Source organism: Aulonocara stuartgranti (genome assembly GCF_965226115.1).
Source record: "Aulonocara stuartgranti genome assembly, chromosome: 16".
NCBI classification, from domain to species: Eukaryota; Metazoa; Chordata; class Actinopteri; order Cichliformes; family Cichlidae; genus Aulonocara; species Aulonocara stuartgranti.
Window position 1 is genome coordinate 21,272,352 of NC_138952.1, and position 20,926 is coordinate 21,293,277.

A 20,926-nucleotide genomic window follows, 5' to 3' on the forward strand; every position below is an offset into this window, starting at 1 on the left:
ATGATGTCAGATATTAAAAGTGAATGTTTTTAATATGGTTAAAAAATACAATTCAGGAGACAGACACAAAAGTACAAACTGTTTATTTGCTGTAACAGTTTTTTGGGCCTTAGTGTGGCAGGTCCTTCATGGAGCCTAGAGATAAATGAGATAAATGTATAAGAGAGCGTTTCCGATTGTTCCAGAGAGGTGCACTATGAAGGAAGTTCAACACAGCCAGGCTTTCTCTGAGTTAGCTGGCTTGACAAAACCTATGATGGCGGTTATTAACTTTGTCTGCCAAGTCGGACTTTCTGCTTCAGGCTCCGTGTGCAGTTACATAAAAAGGGGTGTTTCACATGTCACATGACACTCATCCCGCACAACAGGATCCCTGTGAGCGCCACCTACTCCAACCAGAAACGACATCAGATGATGACTGACTAGTGATGAACAATCTATAAACAATACCAACATGTAAAAGTGAAAGACAAGACAGGAAATGAATGCTGCAGAAAATCTGCTTATTTAGTGCAGAGAGTGGTAGAGTACACATTTTAATTCAAGTTAATTCTTTTAATATTGAGTGCACTCTCATTTCTAAAGTGATGGCTGCACGTTAGAACTGTGAAACTTTTCAGTTTATTGCTTGAACAGGTAACCTTGTTCTGTGTGCGTGAGAGAGTAAAAGAGGCTAAATAGATTAAAACCAAGTATAAAAAGGTTGACATTTTCTGCATCATGAATGCATGCACAGTGACATTGAGTTATGTGTTTCATCTCACTTCATATTACACCTCTCTGGCTCTGGTGATGCAAGTAAACCGGTGTTGAAAATAATGTTATAAAACTTAAAAATAGTGAATAACAAATATGCATTTAAGCCTCTAATTAGGTAAATTAACAAATCTCTATTCTTTATGATCAGTCAAAGAGGAACATTAGATCAGATACTGCTATAACGACCATTTCGGATACTTTGCATTAGAATAAAAAACAAAAAAACCCATTGAGGTAAAATGTGTAAAAATCAAACTCATACCAAAAATGTAATAGCCTGCCTTTGACAGTCATCTTTTTAATTTTTATTTAATGAATTAAGTATTATTTCAATTAAATCACCCTCCTCTTCGGGCATGTAGTGCAGACCTGCTTTCATCAACTCCAGCTAAATTGCAGTGGTTACAAAACTTCATTAAAAACAAAGTCATAAAAATACAGTCATAATCCAGTAGTTTGTGCCCAAAGGTTGCTGTCAAACGTCAGCATTTTGCAGCAGTGTCTTCATTCCTACAGTGCGCGTGACTTTTGATTCACCTGTCCCCGAGACGAAGACTTCAGTGCTGGTGTGATTGAAACGTCACAATATTTCCACCCTGTGATGTCATCGCACCAACAGAAGGGCTATCCTGTTTAAGAATAACACGTTCGAGTTGGCTTCACCGTTCCCTCGAGGAGTCTGCTGTTCATTGTCCCAGCTGGTCTCCTGCAATTAAGAGCACTTCTTTGTGATTTCAAAATTCATTTAGAGTTTCTGAGTTTGGCTGTTTTTGTCATCTCCCTCGCGTCCCATTTGGGAATTCTGATGAGTAGTAAAGCCACAGCTGCGAGGGCCAGCACCACTCCTAGACTTGGGGGGCCGCAAGGGCTGAACTCTTGCGCCAAACCAGACAGGAGAGGAGCCAGGATTCGACCCACAGCTGTAACTGACTGCCCGGCTCCAATCAGAGTCCCGCTGGCCTGGACCCCGCCCCTCTGCAGCTCCAAATCTGTGATACATGTCCGTCCGATAGTGGTAGAAATGGCAAAGAAGGTGGAGGTGAGCAGCACTTGCCAAACATTCGGCGCAGCAGCATAGAGGAAAATAAGCGTACAGGTGAGCACCGTCGAATGGAGCAGTAAAGCGGGCATGTTGTTCTTATACAGCTGCGTGACTGGCCCCACCAGGAACCCAGCCAGGGCCCCTAGAGTGCTGCTGTAGCTGATCAGGTAACCGGTCATTTTTGGTTTGAGTGAAAAGCGCTCCTCCATGGCCAGAGAAAAGTTACTGTAGTAGAGCATGATAGCTATGGCCATCAGAAGACGCACAAGGAAGAGGTCCCACATGTCAGATGAGGCCACTATGTGGATCCTGGAGCCTACTGAGGACAGCTGTTTCCAGACTGGCTGAAGAAAAGACACATCCCTCCACCTGAAACCACCTTGATGCTTTCCAGGAGATGTAGACTCTTGCTGCGTCTCTGCTGTCAGCAATGGGTGGTGGCTATTTGTATGAGAACCATTCTGTACAGATTTACTAAAGTGGTTTTCGTGATACCCTGCACTCGTGTCGTTTCTGCAGACAGTGTCATTACGGTCAGCCAGAGTCTCACTCTGTGGTATCATCCATACGAGGCCTGCAATGACAGACACGCTGTATTGACATACATTTTAATTTTTACCTTCATGAACTCAGTTTATTAATCTCATTTTCCAACTCACCAGCATTAATAATGAAGATGGCTGCACAAGTAAAAGAGGATGTATAAAAGCCTCCTTCACGCTCAGTTAGGTAGCCACCCACCACAGGGCCCAGGATGAAGCCCACGCTGGAGGCGGCATTGAAATGTCCCATCACTAGAGGGCGCTCTGAAGCAGACACCAGGTCAGACAGCAGAGCTCTGCAGATGGAGAGTGAGTGCTTGAACAACCCTGAAACAGAAGACACACTGAGAAGAGGCAGCAAAATAACAGTCTACTTAAAAGGCTCTCAAGCCACACAACTGTTAATACGTAATCTAAGATTAATTTATTAATCGGATTATATCTAATATAGGTAAGTGGACGTGATAAAATGTGCTGAAACCAAGGTGCAGAGAGCCCTGCCGTTTTCTAATGAAACTAAGCAAACAAAAAAAGCTGCTAAGCATTTATATTTCTGAGTATATGGTAGGTTTGAGTTCATAACATGAAGCTTTAAAGCTTGGTCAGTGGAAGGATGCTGATAAATATCCTTCAATGCAGGACACTGGAGATTATATGAAGAAAAAAGCAAAACAAAACCTCAGGCATGTTATGTAGAGCTGTGAAAAAGTACTTCACCCCTTCCTGCCTCCTGCATATTTGTCACACTTACATGTTTCAGATCATCAAACACTAGAGGTGGGAATCACCATACATCCCACGATACGATATTATCACAATACTTAACGCACGATACGATATTATTGCAATTTTTTTTTTATATTTTGCGATATTCAGATTCTGTACATAAAGGTAAACTTTATCAATATTCATTTTATCTAATATCAAAGTCTCGCACTCAGTCTTTCTCTCATTTCAGTCAGTTTTATTGTTGACAAACTGAACGGTTTGTATTACAGTCTAGTCCAACTTAACTGAATGCAACCATCTGGTACAATTATAGCTATTCTGAACTATGCAATTTATGAAAACTATGCAGCCCCTTCAGCAACTGAAGAATTTGAAAGTAAAATAAAACAAAATATAATTTTACATTAAATAAAAAAGTTTTAAACTTAATTAAAATAAAACATGTCTTAAATTAAAATAAGTAAACTGACATGTTTATTGCTGCCAAAAAAAAGTTAAACACATTTGGACAGTGAAGGAATGTCAGGATTCTTGCTCAGAAAAAGGATCAACATGCTCTGAAGTCAGAGCATGTTCCAGTCCACAAAAACTTTTTTTGCAACAAAATATCGATTTCTGCTGACCCTGTATCGATATGTTATTAGCAAACAAAATATCACGATACTACACAGTATCGATTTTTCCCCCACCCTTATCAAACACAGTTTAATATTAGACAAAGATAACCCCAGTAAATGTGAAATGCAGTTTTTATTCATTGAGGGAAAAAAGGTATGAGATAAATCCTTTTCTAAGGTATGGATATGTGACTTAGCTGATAAACACCAGTGATGCGCCCCTTTGAGGTTTCCGACTTACCCACAGGTATCCGTGCAAGTACAAACAAAGCGATGCTGGTGGACATCCCCAGCAGGCCGTAGCCTAGAGCGCTGAGCTGCAGGCAGGTCAGCAGAGAGTACCTCCGACCCACCACGTCGCTCCAGCTGCCCTGCCAATCACACAGAGGAAATGAAACACAACCACAGAAAACATGTAAACGTTTATAATTCCCGAACTCATTTTCAGCAGTGAGATGACAGATATTTCCACAGCCCTGCCAAACATCTGAAAAGAGGGAGTTGATGCTAAATTGCTCGAAGATTCATGACAAATACTGAAAAACCGAAACAAACAGAAAGCAGACAAAAATATACCAAATTAAATTCTGTTTCTGATCTGTGAATGTTAGTCTGAAAGATCAGCTGACTTGAGAAATATCCTAAAACGCTGCATTTCCTCCATCGAGGCTGTCACACAAGTCTTTATTAGATTCTCGCCCTCTCTCACACACGCATACAAGCATCTGATGAAATAACTCAATTAGGGCCAGTTGAGATGGGTGGGATTATCATAGAGACCCAGCTGTTCACATATCCCTACATTTATCAGGAATCAGCCGGTCTGAATACAGGAACTAACAGATGACTCCTTATCTGTTTAATTTGTCCCATGACTCCTGAGAATTTAAACCAATTTCAAGACCTTTGGATGGGCAGGAAAGCTGCGTGTCCAACTTCAGATACGACGCTTATTGTGTGGCATTTGAATGTGGTTCTGATTTGATTTTTCATCATGGCACCCAAAGGACTGCACAGATAAAACAAAGTCTCTCCCCCAGTATTCAATTAGCAGTGGAGAAAAAGGGTAAAAATCTATTTCTGTGTGTATATAAATTTGTACAACTGGGGCTAAGTAGGAGTGTCTTGTGTGTATGAAGGGATGGAGACTGGGTGCATTGTGTGACCTAAAACAGACAGTGTTTATTGTTTTCATGAAATTCCAGGGATGACAAAGAATGTCTCGACCAAAATGGTTGCAGAGTTAGTACTTACAACTATAGTGCTCGAGAAAAGCTGCAAGATCCCATACGTAGATCCTGCAACAGAAGATTTGCTCAAGTTTACATTTTAAATATAAAAAACACAGAGCAGACATCGCACGCGCTGAGATCCAGTGAGTCTAATGCCACTTTTTGCAGATACTAGACATAACTTCTTTTTTAAAAAACATAAGCAGACAGTGACACATGGGGAAATTTAGAAATATTGTGTCAGAGTTTTCCCCAGCATAGCGACTCTGAATCCAGTGATATCTGCAGCATAAATGGCACAGCGACATCACAGCTGTGCAGAGGAAGGCCCAGAGTCAGGGTAAGTCTTTACAGTAAATCACTCTGTATATACACTACTGCACTGGCAACTTTATTAGGTATGTCTACTTACTAGCAAATATGTAATCAGCCAAACTCATGGCAGCAACTCAAAGGCATGTAGACATGGTCAAGATGACCTGCTGAAGTTCAAACTGAGCACCAGAAAAGGTGATTTAAGTGACTTAGAATGTGGCAACTGTCTTGAGGGTTTACAGAGGATGGGCCGAAAAAGAAAATATCCAGTGAGCGGAAGTTCTTTGGGTGAAAATGTCTTTACACCCTGTCTGTCTGTCAGAGGAGAATAGCCAGACTGGTTCAACCTGAAAGTATAAGACTTTAAGCAAACTTGAAGCAGATAGGCTACAGCAGCAGAAGATCACACTAGGTACCACTGCTGTCAGCTAAGAATAGAAAACCAGGGTAACATTTTGCACAGGTTCCTCAAAATTGGACAACAGTTCAGGTGGTGGTGGATAACACACCACGTCATGAAGTTCAAATCATCTAAAACTGGTTTCTTAAACATAGCAATGAGTTCAGTGCTCTCAAATGGCCTCCACAGTCACCAGATCTGAATCCAATAGAGCACCTTTGTGGTGGAACGGGACATTCACAGCACAGATGTGCAGATTTTGGTGTATTGTGCCAAGACAGACCAAAATCTCTGAGGAATGTTTTCAGCTGCTGTTGAATCTGTGTCACGAAGAATTAAAGCACTTCTGAAGGGTAGTAGAAAAGTGCACCTAATAAGGGGCCTGATGACTATGGCTATTATTATTCGGCTCATCTTTCAACAACACAAGGTCCTGACATACTGCTAAAAAACTATTATTCAATTGATGTATAACAATAAAAATAATCACAGAACATGGCACTGGGACATTCCCATATTATATTGTGCATACAGTGTGCTGAAGTGAGGATTAAACAATATATTATTGAGAGTGTTTGTTTGATTGTTTTGTCACTTGTAGTCTCCACAGCCTTCCAGTCTGCTGTAGATTTATTCACTTTTGTGTCACTGTAAGGTTGGTGCTTGCAGTACACCAGCTGCATAATTTAAACAAATGTATGTTATGTATTGCGGAAACAACATACCTACAATACCGGCCACAGTGGGACTTGCTCCAAGAGCCTTCACGTGATGGCTCAGCAGTGGGATGATCATGCTCACCCCAAACAAGTCCTGTAAAGAAATATGGAGGAACAAAGGTGGAGTGAGGCCGACAGGAACATGCAAATCAAACATGGTGTCCAGCATACAGCAGTCTGTGGCCGGATTCAGCAGCCACGTAGAGTTGTTGCTCATCCTGTTTTTCCTGCACCGCTGAGATCAGAGCAGCTCTCCGAGCCAAAATCTTGATTGAAGTCACACAGCAGCTCATACAGTGTTCCTGACCCAGTCCATTACAGAAATTACTTAACCTTCAGTAGCTTTACTGTGCCAGTGCTGCACAGTGCCAAATAAATCTGAGCTGACTGGATCCCTCTAGTCATCTCTAATTGGATGCTTGTTTAGCCAGGTATGACAAAGTTATTTCTCTAAGGCACGACTACAGGCGAGCTCTTAAAATAACACCTTTAGAATGATCTAGACTTGTAGATCAACTTTGCATTACAGTACTGACAGCGATGCTTTGAAGAGGTAACGCCAAAAACATTAGGAAATACCTTCATCTTAATTTCTTTTAGTAGCCAAGCATTACAATGGTTATTATAAAAGGTCTTGTAGATACATGACAGCTGTCTCCAGCAAGGATTTCCAAGAGCACCACAGTCGTGCTGAGTCTAATGCTCTATAAACAGACTTTGGACCGACACTGTGCTTAATACATTCACATCCAGTCAAAGCAACTGAGTGCAGAAGCTCTAGAGTTTCCTTTCTTTGGGCTTCAAAAATTATAAACGTGGTGCAGAAGTTAATTTTTCAGTACGGGACAATTATGACGCGTAATAAGGGCTATTGTGAGAGTTTGATTCAGGTTAAAGAGCTCAGGTTTATTATTTGCATGTTGGAAAACTCATTTTAGCTTGCAACTTCCTTGAACTTTTCCCCCTTTATTATTTGTATAAATAATAAATGTCTTAATGTATTCTATTTTTTTGCTAAAATAACAAAAAACAACAAGTAGGCATTATACAGAGTTTTAAATATGAAAAGGAAGGGATTAAAAAGCCCCAGCATGTTTTACACCATCATACCTGAGTTACGAAAGCATGACTAGGAAACAGCACACCTAAAAAAAACACCGAACTGAGTGGGGTCATCTCTCAGTGAGGCACTCACCATGAAGCCCACCACATAGATACATTTTATAATCCTCCTCCGTCTTCTGTCTTTCAGTAATAAAGTGCTACATTTCTGGTTGATCATCCTCCCGCTTTGACAGCACGGCTACAGCCAAGGCGGAAGCGCTCATCCGCTCTAACTATCCAAACAGAAGCGGTGGTCTCATAAGGACGGGGTGATCGCAAGCTTCCGGGTTTTATCTGCGTGAGAAAACGTGTCCGATGTGTAAGCTGGTTGTCTGTAAATAAGACTATCGAGTTTTCGACCTACGATAAACTTGACTTTTTAAGTCTGGGTTCATTTAAGAGTTGCTGAACCGACGCGTTGGCTGGTCTGAAACACCTATAGATGGTATAACCCACTGACGTCACAAAATATGAGCTTTCCCCGTCATTTTTCCCAATAATTTGTGGAAAATCATAAAGCGTTTTTATTTATACCTGTTTAGAAAAAAGGTTTAGCCTTTATCTTAAATTATTTTAATTTGTTTTGCATTTGTTATGTTGTATATTTGTTATAGCTACTAAAAAACGGCAGATATTTTCAGCACTGTAGATTGTAGTCTAACCCACCTAATGTTGTTACTTAACTCACAGCAACACTGCGTCTCGTATCGGATAGATAGTATTAACAGTGTCGTAGAGTTTTGTTGAAAGATGTTTAGACGTTATCAGAGAGGGAGGTTTACTTGTACGCCACCTGCTGGGGTTTCCAAAACATTGCAACAGACACTTCAGCAGAATTTAAATTAACGTTTAAAAAAATGTGAACGAGAGACCTATTGACCTATTAGACAACGTCTGGCCAGAATGAAGAAGCTAGCTGGTAAAGTATGCAATTCACTATATGTAGTCATTAAATTCAATAATGATTGAAACTTGACTATAACTTATTCAAGTTTCCTGTAATATTTGTAAGTGTGCTTGGATATTACTTTGGTAATTAAGCATTGTTAGTTGCTATATTTCCATATAACAGCCTTGCTCCCACCTTATTACCTTATTATTAGAGTGCCACCAAAAAAATCGCTATAGATCCATGTACAGATAGATCTATATACATGTACATGGTTACATAACCTACAAACTTTTCTAGCACATTGTGCAAACATAGACTGGAAATTGTGCTCAGAGGCTTCCAAAACGTCAAAAAACACCCCCAAACCAAAACCAGTACATATATATCTATATATTTAGGTTTCAGACAAGAAATAATGATATCTGATAAAACTCTGATTTGAACTTTTGATCTTTTTGATGCTAACACACATACCGAACCTTTGAGTGAGTGTGGCCTGGATCACATCAGTGTGTAAATTAGACAGAGTCCCCTTATAGTTTTACTGCTAAATATTCCCCCCAGATGCTAAACCGGCACTTCCTCTCAACTCACACTGAGCATGAATACAACAAAATTATATTTCCGAAAACATCAGTGGAAGATACATTTTAACTTACATTTTAGCACAGTTAAAAGAAGTAACCGTGTTATTTACTTTTACATTATTAAAGGCTGCATATACTTTTTATAATTCCAGTGTAATAGAAAAAATGAGATCTGTATCAAAATGTCTAAAACGATGAAAAAAATAGTTGCTTTAAAGAGTTTGTGTGACCTCCTTTGTGTGATCCCTTCAATTTGTATAAAGTAATTTTTAACTTCCTATTGTGTCTTATTGCATGAGGTCTGGTTAGTAAAAGTCATTTTTATATAGATTATACTTGTATGAATCAACTGAAAATCAGCAAAGAAGTTGCATGAAAGGCTTCATTTACAGTAATTTGTAACACTCTGTTGGCGTTAGCCACTGTTGTGTGTGTTTATGTGTGTGTGAGTGTTGGGGGAGACTTTACTCCTCTTCTGTCCTTTCGGTCTCACCCTGCCCTGACATTCCTGTGCAGAGACTGGGTGTCCAGTTGCCACCGGTTATTTTGGTGTTAATTCCTTCCCTTCATACTCTCCAAATGCTGCACACACTCTGCTCCATAGTAGAGTGAAGCAGCCGCTTAGAGCCAGAAACCAAAAATAGCACAGGGGTAGGGGGGTTCAGACCCCAGTGGAGGATCTAAAGGTGTCACATGGACAACTTTGTCGCCCCATAACACAGACAGAGAGACGGGAGTGGTGTTAAGGTCCAGCAGCCCAACAAAACCTAGCTGAACTTATCTCACTCGCTGGATATAACACATAACAAGAGGAGTGACTGGATCTGACTCAGCTTGTCACATGCACTAGTTGGAGGGGAAAGTCAGACTGAGTGTGGGCATCCTGTAACTAAGTGGCTGATCAGTCCTGGACCATGAAGCTTAGAGTGGCGTTGTTCTTCGCAGGGCTCTTTGGGGCGTTGGCAACTGTGTTCATCCTTCTCTCTTTTGGAACCGATTACTGGCTGCTGGTTTCAGAGAGCTGCCAGTTAAGGCCTAATGAATCTGCTGGCCCAGGTGGCGTGACCATAAAGGTGAGTTTTTGACCTTAGAAGAGAGTCCGGTATAGTTTATTTTAAGCTGAAGATCAGGTATGTGTTCATAGCTTTTACTGTTTACATGTGAAGTCTGTGGAACCAAAGAGAAAAGAGTTGTTCTTCCTTTAAGACAAGAAATAAATCCAGCAGATTGTTGTTTTGCACCATATTTAACCTCTTAAAGGTGAACTGTGTATTTCCAGTCTATACAGGTTAATGGTGGATCTTTAAATTCAAATTTGATCAGTTGTTTCAATAAGTCTTTCAGTAGTAGGATTGCAGGGTGGAAAGGCATCCCCGTAGGACCTACTTGTGTAATAAGACACTGTTTAATGTGGCGTGTGTGCAGCTATGTAGTGATTGAGTCACCGAGTGTAACATTTGGCCCCCTATGATTGAAATACAAATACCAGCAGTCTCAGTTAGTGTATTAAATATCACCGACTAACAGCATACTTAAGTTTTCAGGGTTGGCACTGTTGCTGGAATCAAGACATGATGGCAACACAATAAAACCAACATGTTTATATATACAGATATAGCTGCCCTGTATGTCAGCTATTTGGCCTTCTGGCAACTCCAACCTTTCAGCCTGGATCACTTTCCTTATTTTTGCAATCATTTGGCCACACACTTACTCTGCATGACATCCCTATGTCCTTGCTTTAGAGCCTGGTGAGTTGGATCAGTGAGTCATTATCTCACTCATTCATGGCATATCCAGCTTGATGTCATCCATGTTGAGGAGGTGGTTCGTGGTTATATTCGTATCCACTCTGGCGGTGAGCTGGTTCAGGGGGTAGAGTCCAGTGAGTTTTTCTCACTCGTTAGACTTGTTTGTGCGGTATCACACACCTTATTTTGTGTGACAGTTTGTGTCAGTGTGCTTGTGATAGCGTCTGATGCCTATAATTGTATTTTGACACCTCTGATTTATCATCACCTGCCTGTGGAAACTTAAAGCTTTGAGTGAGAACCATCTGCTTTCCTTTAAAAATTGCAGAAAAATAAAATGTTTCAAATGTTTTGTAAGGCTAATTTTAAAGCCTGGCTGGATACGGCTGATTCTTCCCAGCTCCACTTTCATTTCCCTGAGAGCCATTCAGTGAGCATCAGTGAAGAGCTTGGTCTGTTGGCCTCTACACACATTTGGCACCAATTCAGTTTTATTTATATAACCCCAAATCACAATAACAGTCACCTTAAGCAGCTTCATATTGTACAGTAAAGACCCTAGACCCTAGAAGCCCAGCTAAGTGCGCTTGCTGGGCTTGACCCTTGATCCTTGACCCTAAATATATTAACCACTCTGTAACACTTTGGCAGCAGTCTGAGCACCTGCCTCACATAATTTTGACACATCTCTTATATACTTTAATCCATCAGCTAACAAAATGGCGTGCATACATATCTGTCCCATATTTGTAAAAACCAAATGGTAAAATGGATGATAGCTTTTCTACTCTTATTGAGCACTCAAAGCATATTTTATTACCCAGTCACACACATATTCATCAAGCACTTCTTTATTCCATGCCTAAACTCCATGGAGCGATTCAGGGTTTGGTATCTTGCCCAAGAATACTTTAATATGCAGGCCGGAGGAGCTGGGGATCAAACCACCGACCTTCTCACTGGCAGCCCTCCCACTCTACCTGCTGAGCCTCAGTCATCCACTCCGCACTTTATTGTTCTTCTCCATTTCAGCCTGGAGATGTGGTGCTGGAGGGCAAGGGCAGTAGTGATGTCACTCTATACCACGAGGGTTTTTTCTGGAGGTGTTCCTTTAAAGGCGACATGGAGGATGACGACCTGCTGAAGAGACTCTGGTTCAGTAAGTAAGACTTTATATTGCTTTATTTTGAATTTGATTAAAGTTCATGTCTAATGTGCTATATGCACTATTTGTAAAACCTTTTAACATCCAACAGTTTCCCTGTGACCAGTTTAGGGGTTTAGGGTTACAGTGACATCCACACACTTTTTTGTGGTGCGTTTTGCCTCTTCGGTACACAGAGATTTGATCTGAAAACTTCTTGCTTAATAAATTTCGGCCGCTCTTCCACTTTCTTCACTCCCAAAAATGAATTCATAGACAGAAATGTCCAGTAATTTAATGCCTTTGTTTATGTTGTTTTTGTTTTTCATATTTAGAATTATTTTGACCCCCAAAAAAGTCTGACCTTGTGAATGTGAACTGGGTAGTTGTGCGTAAAAATGACTAGAAATACGAGAGAGGAGATTTCAATTGTATTTCTATTGTTATTTTAAAATTATGAATAGGGCTAGTGAGCCTGTCACATCCATGACACCAAACAGAACCCTGGGCTTTAATTAGTCCTGCTGAGACAATCCTTTGCAGGTAAAAGGCAAAATGTAAAGACAATGTGAGCACAAAAAAGAAAAACCAAAAGCTTCAGGTAAAACAGAGAATACACTGGGGGAAAACACACACTGTAAATGGGACCCCCCCCCCTCCCAAAATGGTAACAATTCACATGACTAAATAAGCATTAAAAGAATAATAACCCAAGACATCGGCTCGAATGAAACCAACACAAGTGTTCAAAACACAAGAATCTGAACTTTAGAAATTAGACTAGGATACAGAAAAAGCATGAGCAGTTCCACGGATCATGACAGCAGAGTGAAAAAAATGAGGACACACAAACAAGAAAGATATTCTTGCATTTTTCTTCTGAAACTGATGCTTGTTTAAGTGCAGTAAATTGCTCCCCTCAGATGTTCTGCTGCCACCATCACATGACAGCTCTACGACCGCACAGTTTTTAACATGCTGCTGCTATGGCTGTTAATATTGTATGACAGCATAGCCGTAGAAGCCCTTTCATGTGACTGTTTTAAGGCCATGCCATGTGATGTTATTTGGTTGTTTTGTCAGGTGATTTTGTGTCATCTTTTTTTTTCCAATGGCGACTTTGAATGGTGAGCCATTGTCAGGAATAGCCTCCAGAAAGAAAAGGGCCTCGTGACGATCTGTGGAATTTCATATGTTGGGAGCAAAGAGCAAGAAAAGAGAGACAAAAGCACTTGCATTGTACTTTTGTAGCATAATTGCTGAAAAATATACATGTAATTAAATTAGATAAAGTCACAATTTTGGGCAAAAATTATTTTTTAATGTTGTTTTGTCTGTTTAGTTCCAGTGCTGAAGATTATGTGCAAAATCTGCAAATTAGAGCATTTTCCCAGAATTTACATGAAAATATTCAAAACAAATTCCAAAATGTAACTCTCTCTGTATTTTCTGCAATACACAGGATGCATTTGTATCTAATTGCTAAATAATTCAGTTAATTTGTTTATGCGGGTCTAGTGTGGCATTAGGTCAGGTATGCCACAAGCCATCCTCAGCTCAGCTTGATACATTTGTGTGAGTTGGCGAGTTACATAAAAAGCTTCAGCTACTTCAGCCTGCCTGCAGTTGCTGCTCTCACTGCAAGCCACTTTGCAACCCACCGCCAACTGCTCACTCTGGCTTTTCCATATATGCTCGTATAGACAAATAGAAATGATTTCTCTGCAGATGTAAATAAAAATCAGTATTTTTCTCTTTCTGTTTGCAGCCAATCAGCCTGACTCAAAAGTATGTATGCCTGCCTACCTCTTCCCATTCCCTGTGTCTCGTCAGACCCACAATGCCACAGAGTACGAGTCTTCCATAAGTAAGTATTTATTCACATCTGTGTTTTTTATGTAGTGATTTCATTGTTTAGTGTCACAGAGCTGATTAACATCCCTCTTGTTCAGCTTACAGAGGTTTCTGGAGCGTCTTTATGCTCATTGCTGTAGCAGCTGTGGTGATTGGCGGCTTCATCATCATCTGCGCTGCTCCGTTTGCCGGCCACCGCTTGTATAAAGCAGGGGGTGGCCTCTTTCTGATAGCTGGTAAGTAAAAACCAGGTGACACTGTGTTTGTTTGTTTTTTTACACTGCCAGCATTTAAAAAAAGAATTCTGACTAAAGCAATGACATGAAATGTACAACTCTTTTATTTTTTCCATGGTTAAATAAAGTTTAAATAAATAAATAAAATAAAACTAATCAAAGAGCTCTAGCTACAGGTGGATCTTCAGATGCAGATGTTTTTTTAAAAACAAATAATAGGCTAATGACATTGAGATTTAAAATGAAACCTGTACAATTCTGCTTCCCCACAAATGCAAACATAATTTACTATAGAACATGTACATGTCTCTCCCACAGACGGTTAGATTGTTGATCTTATTAATCTGATTTGAAGCACATGTTGTCAAATCTCACTACCCCTCTCCACACCTCTAGGTTTTTTCCTGCTGTGTGTGGTGGTGATGTACGTACTGTGGATGCAGGTGTTGGATGTGATAGACCTTTACATAGACCACCAGCGTGCTCTGTGTTCAGACTTCCGTCTGACCTTCAGCTACGGTCTCTCCTTCATGTTTGCCCCAATCGGCATCTTCTTCTGCCTCCTGGCCGGCCTTCTTTTCCTCCTCATCGGCCGAACCATCCAGATTCACTCCCAGTGACTTACCAGCAGTAGAAGAAGAGCCCGAATGTCGGGATTGTATGAGGGTTTTATACTTTTCTCAGTCTTTCTGTCGTGTAAAAGCTGGAATCGGTTTGGCAATTATGTGGCACATGCTTGAATATTTTCAGCTGTTGTTGAGCTCGTCATGCTCACTCAAACCTGAGTCATTTTCAGCTCAGCTAAGATAGCACGGAGACTGCGGAGGACCAAAAACATTTAAAATGAAAAATAAACAAGAAATTTAAAAAATGCACGAAAATGAATATTAAAAATAAACCGAGGCGCTAATTTCTGAAATGTGCCATAAATTAATATTTCTGCTGGTCTTCTATTTATTTACCCTTCTGTTAATTTGTCTGCTTTCATATTTAATATTTATTACTTATTTAATTTCTCTTGTATTTCTCATATCTATTAATAATGAATATAAAAGATTTTAAATGTATATATAAATTAATTTAATTATCCCCTAGTTTTTTCCCTGAAACTTCCCCCAAAATTCACATTTTCTTTATCAAAGAAAAAAATAAATACAGAAGCAAATGAAAATAGAAATATAATATAAATTGATCCGTGTTTATTTTGATGTAATTCTTAATGCATTTAATGGCACATTAATGCATTCATGACGACATTTAATTATGCTTTTATTTATTTTTTTCATTCTTGAAGTTTTGGTCCTCTGCTGTATGAAACATTCACAAGAACAATGATTATGCTGAAGTATCTGTGGAGCACAGCTTTATTAGAGTCTCGTGTGTCTGTGATATTTTGAGGTATTTTCTGAGTATTTTCATGAAATTCAGGCACCAGCAGTGATATGTTAGTATGGAAGAGTGCTGTTGGAAATATTAAAGGATTGTGTATGGGTTGAAAATGTAATTAAAAAATATAAAAGAGTTTGTAAAATTATCTACAAAAAGCTTCTAAGGTGGCATCGTGATCTGTGTGTATAGTAATGGGAATCAGTACTGGGAAATAACTTCTGCCAGCTCATTGCTTTAAAGGTTAAAGCTGGTAATTCTTGATATTTGTTATCCTCCATTAAACACATGTAAGCACCAAAACCATCAGTATTTTCTCAAACTGCTGTTCTCTGACTGTAACCTGACTGTGAGGACAAAAAAATAAGTTTAACTGATCCTTAATTATTCCAGTGATTTTAGTTTTTATTCAAATATGACTCGAAGAAGAAAAAAAGTTGAATTTTATTCTGTTCAGAGCTGAATATAAATACACTGGTGAGTATTTACACAAGCAGGTCAGCAGATGTGCATCAACTCAAATGAACCGTTCACGTCAGTGCAAAAGGTATCCCTAATTTCTGTGTTTTAAATAGTTTCTGGATAACAGTGGAGCTCATGGTATAGATTCATAAGCTACTGAGCCTCAGATTGTGGGTGAACATTTTTATTGTTGGTTTTGGTGCTTTTTGATCATCAGGTGATTGCAGGATCATATTAATGCATCTCATTGTGTTATCAGATATTTATTTGTCACTGTGTGTCAACATTTGCTTATTTGTCACCTAAAAGTGTGCATTTTTAGCTTTGACCACATTATTGGCTCGGCACAGGCAACAGTTTTATGTTAACGCTGTTCACAGTTCCCTTTCTTTTTGTGCTGTTCTGAGTGCGTTGCGAGATATAACGTCATGTCTGTCAAATATATGTACATATATATATTTTCTGTGATCTGCTTTTGCTGCCAATTAAAATCCTTTTACCATTGTTACAAAGCAATGGTGATTGTGCATTGTGTCAGATGCATGTAAATAAAACTAATAATAAAACAGTCCTTCTTTATAATAAAAGAAAAATGGGAGAAAAAAGGAAAGAATTTTAATTTGCAAAAACAATCAGTTTATTTCACGTGCATGAGGCGGCAGAAATTGTAAAAATGTGTAAAATAGGACCGATGTAGCGCAACTTACAGATTTGTGACACCAGTGGCATGAATAAGCTAGGGAACTAACAACAATAATCAAACAGGATTCACTGATTCTTTAAGCATCTCTTAAGCACTGCACTAAAACCATAAATATATGTATATATATATATAAACTAAATGACCACAAGATGGCACTGCTGCCTCACTTGAATCACACACCAACCGCCACCTTGAGAGACAGAAATCCCATTTTGCTTATCTTGACTCTATGTGGAGTGTATGTGGCGTTATGCATTTAATCACAACTTCAGAGGCAGAATCTGTAGATGAAAGAATTCACACCTTGGCTGACAGACGGATGGTAATTTCACTCATGAATGGAGCATTTGATCAGGATCTGAATGGACTCCTGTGTTGATTCTCGTGTGTCTGCATCAACTCTGTGCCTTTCGAGACTCATAATGTACTTATCATACATAGGGAAATGCATCTGCGCTTTGCCTCAGAATGCAGGAGAGAGTGACACAATGTAAGGCATTGATTATTTGCGAGACTGACTTGGGCTTCACAGAAGGCTCTAATGATGGAGTTTCACACTTCCAAATTCCTGAAATTTCAAATGACTATCCCCACACAGAGTCCATCAAATTTGGCTCAGATTTATGAGAAGCCACACTGAGGGAAAGCCCCCCTGCAGGTCATGAAAGGAGGCCCAGCATTGGTGGGCAAATGCTAATAAATTATGAGATAAGATCACAGGATTTGTCCTGTTTGAGGTTGCAGCAGTCTTTTCAGCCAAGTCTCCCCTAAGAAAGACATTTCTTATCTGGTGGACTTCCTGGTTTAAATGAAATCCTAATAAGATTAAAAAAAAAAAGAAACTTTAATCATTTCTCTATCCATATCCAGGAGAGAGTGTGTGACGAAGAGAGAGAGAGGGAGGTGTAATGCAGGTGTGGAGCAGGCTACCTCCAGCAGTAGCAGGGCCTTGCAGTCAGTAATGTCATCAGAGTGGGAGTCCCAGCTGAATTCAGCGCTGTTCTGCATGATTGCCCATGATAATTGTGTGTTGATAGGGAGCGCCGGAGATGGAGTATAATTTCCACCGAGAGATTCCTAAACAAATACCTGTGCTCAGCAGAGGGATGGAGTGCAGCAGGAGGTGAGGAGGAGAATAGTGGATGAGGGGAGATAGAGGATGAGAGGGTAACACTTTCAGAGAAGGGGGAGGAAGAGGAGGAGGAAGCAGTCACGCTGGAAAGGGTGGACAAAGTCCCTGGTTTTAAGCCAGGGCCAGAGAATACGCTTTAAACTTAAAAAAAGAATTAGACCCAAATCTGTGAATTCCTGACAGAACAGAACAGAAAAGCACAAAGAAAACATACAAACCTCTTTCAGACAGGCTTTAAAACATATAAACACTTTTTTTCTACTTTAAATATTAATCCGTGTGATAGTTTTTCCACCTCGTTAAAAATTTGTAAAATTGTATTACATCAACGCCGTATATAGTTTAACCCCTATGTCCTGACTATTATCAGCAAAATGTGAGTATAACTCGGTATAATTTACTTTCTCAGTGTACTCTGTGCACTGTAGGCAAGCTGCATATGGACGCAACTTTGATTGTATACTGGTTGAGTTTTTACACTCTTTCTAATGATCAGATACTATTTGTATGCATATACGTATGGGCAAATGTCTCAAAACTTTCAACACAATAACCCTGAAACTGTAAAACAAACCCACAAAAACATTACACACTTCTTACAAAGCGGTTTTTACAGAGTCTTGTAAAATATAGTTTTTATCATGTTATCTCATGAGACCTTTAATTTCTCCTAGATGCCTGGTATTAGTTGGACCTAATAGCTAAAACTGAAACTAAACATGATCTTTGAGTAATTTCTGCTTTAAAATGTGCCTTATATGGGGACGAGGATAAAAGAATACATATACCCGTTAAGAAATAAGGTCACTCTCAGGTGACGGTTTCCTCGTGGCTGCATGCAGCGGGGCTAGGGGAGGGTCTGTGCTGACGGACGTGGGTTACTGACCTGGTAGCCTGGCTGCCCCTGGGTGGGTCTGGGATGGGCGTGAGGTTCTGGGGGTGCTCTGTCTCTGGGCTGGGGCCCTGGCCGGGCCTCGGGGGCTTGGGTCCTGGTTGGTGTGTTGCCGGGGTTGTGGGCGGGTGGGTGCATGGGGGCCCAGCCCTGGCGCAGGGTGCCGCCGGTGCGTCGAGCCACCTGGGGGGCTCTTCAACTGGTGAGGGAGGTTGTCACATCTTGCAGGAGCTTTCCTCTCTTCAGGAACTCTCTCTGCAGGAGGGGGAGATACAGGAGAGGTGGAGGAAGATCTCAGCCTGGGCGTCTATTGTCTTATGTAGTCTGGAAGATGAGTGGATGGTGGGGTAGGTGCAGTTTTCTCTGTGGTGGGGTTGGGTGATGCATCCAGTGAGGATGCTCTCAATGGCACAGTGATAGAAGGTCCTGAGGATGCGGGGGCTCATGCCAAATCTTTTCAGTCTCCTGAGAAAGAAGAGGCGCTGTTGCGCCTTCTTCACTGTTTTGTTTGTGTGTACTGACCACGTAAGATCCTCAGCCAGATGTACACCAAGGAACCGGAAGCTGCTCACTCTCTCCACAGCAGCGCCGTTGATGGTGATGGGGGCGTGTACTTCTCTGCACCTCCGGAAGTCCACTATCAACTCCTTTGTCTTTGCGACGTTGAGGGTGAGATGGTTGTCTTGACACCAGTGGGTCAGGGCGCTGACCTCCTCCCTGTAGGCTGTCTCATCACCGTTGGTGATAAGACCCACCACTGTAGTGTCGTCCGCAAACTTCACAATGATGTTGGAGTTGTTAGTGGCTGTGCAGTCGTAGGTGTAGAGTGAGTACAGGAGAGGGCTCAGTACACACCCCTGTGGAGCACAGGCACAGCTGGCTGCCGGGCGCGTCACTGCAACCCCCCCTGGCTTCTGCTCTGCGGCTGCTGAGTGAGCCCTCATCTGGGACTCTCCTTAGCTCTTTCTGGGACAGTGGCGCGGCTGCCCCTCTGTTGGTCTTCCTTGGTCTCTTGTGTTCTGAGGGCCTCTGGATATCTGGAGTTTTGATCTCCTCCATACCTGCTTCATGCCCTGGAGGACGGGGCTGTGGCCCCCCCACACCCTCTAGCAGATCATTACATGAAGGAACCTTTTAAAAAAACAAGCGCGTCCATGCTCACAGGTGTACACCAGTGTTGGTCAAGTTACTTGAAAAAAGTAATCAGTAACTAATTACTGATTACTTCCCCCAAAAGTAATCCCGTTACTTTACTGATTACTTATTTTCAAAAGTAATTAATTACTTAGTTACTTTTTAAAAACCCAATTTACAACCTGAATAGGTGATAAAGCGATAGATCTTTCAGCCCAATTCTACTTTTTCTACATAATCCATCATACAAAATGTAATCAAATGGAAAAGTCTCTTTTTTTAACTTGTTTTATCAGTTTTAATCTTTTAACTTTATGCATCAAGCAAAAATTTAATTATATGCAACATTCTGACTTGAATAAATTAGTTTAACATTGAAACCTATTTTTTGCACATTCCAGCACATAAAATAAAATATTTTTTGTGTTTACACTCAGTCTTTCAAATAGATGCAAGTAAAACACAGCAGAAAATAAATAAAGTCAAAGACTCAGCGGTCCTGTTGCTCTATTTTCACCTGTAAAGCAGGACTGCGGTAGGCGGAGGTTTACCCTGGTGCAGGTGTGCCGCGGTCAGTTGTGAGTTTCCCATTATGTCGTAGCGCACTCGGTGCTTGCTTGGAAGTTTAGGGGTTTTTTTTCGCTGTAAAAAGAAGTTTTCTTCCCACGCACGATGGACGCTAATGTTTTTGTCACTTTTTATGGAATCAAACTCAAAGTAAGGCCAGTACTTCCACGCTTTAAACGCTGCACGCTCATACTCTCTCCCACAATTGATATGTGATCCATTGTTGATCTGCACACAGCTGTTGTCACTAACAGCGCACTCGCTTACGTCACTGTCGTGAGACATTCTCGCAAAAAATCACAGTTTTAGTAACGCAGTAACACAGCGTTCCTACGGGAAAGTAACGGTAATCTAATTACCGTTTTTGCAATAGTAATCCCTTACTTCACTCGTTACTTGAAAAAAGTAATCAGACAGTAACGCGTTACTGCCCATCTCTGGTGTACACACGGGTGATCACACCCACAAACTACACCCTTTTTGGCTCCTACCTCAAAGCACACTGTGTTCTGTTGATCTTATGTGCTGCACAATAATGTTTAATATTTAGTATTTACTGTCATATTCCCATATATCATTGTGATGTTGTTTATTCTATTACTCTTGTTCTCTTCTGCTTGTTTTCTTTTTTCTTTCTCAACAGGTGATCGATAGATGCATTTTTTTTCTTTTTTTTCCTCTCTGCCCATTCTGTTGGTTTTTGTTTTTTGCCCTTCTCCCCCGTCCC

At 40.6% G+C, this 20,926-nt stretch overlaps 2 protein-coding genes across 2 annotated transcripts; one reads left to right on the forward strand and one right to left on the reverse strand.

Annotated features, from left to right (window-relative positions):
- Positions 1 to 66: 66 nt before the first annotated feature.
- On the reverse strand, positions 67 to 7,714 carry mfsd9 (major facilitator superfamily domain containing 9). The gene is made up of 6 exons (XM_082508412.1): positions 7,551 to 7,714; positions 6,362 to 6,449; positions 4,944 to 4,987; positions 3,931 to 4,060; positions 2,461 to 2,670; positions 67 to 2,375 (listed from the first exon to the last, which is right to left on the reverse strand). The coding sequence occupies exons 1-6, from the start codon at positions 7,635 to 7,637 to the stop codon at positions 1,501 to 1,503; spliced, it is 1,434 nt and encodes a 477-aa protein (XP_082364538.1). The 5' UTR covers positions 7,638 to 7,714; the 3' UTR covers positions 67 to 1,500.
- Positions 7,715 to 9,524: 1,810 nt separating this feature from the next.
- On the forward strand, positions 9,525 to 16,298 carry tmem182a (transmembrane protein 182a). Its single transcript, XM_082508895.1, has 5 exons — positions 9,525 to 10,011; positions 11,722 to 11,848; positions 13,602 to 13,700; positions 13,786 to 13,923; positions 14,320 to 16,298. The coding sequence occupies exons 1-5, from the start codon at positions 9,853 to 9,855 to the stop codon at positions 14,541 to 14,543; spliced, it is 747 nt and encodes a 248-aa protein (XP_082365021.1). The 5' UTR covers positions 9,525 to 9,852; the 3' UTR covers positions 14,544 to 16,298.
- Positions 16,299 to 20,926: the final 4,628 nt, after the last annotated feature.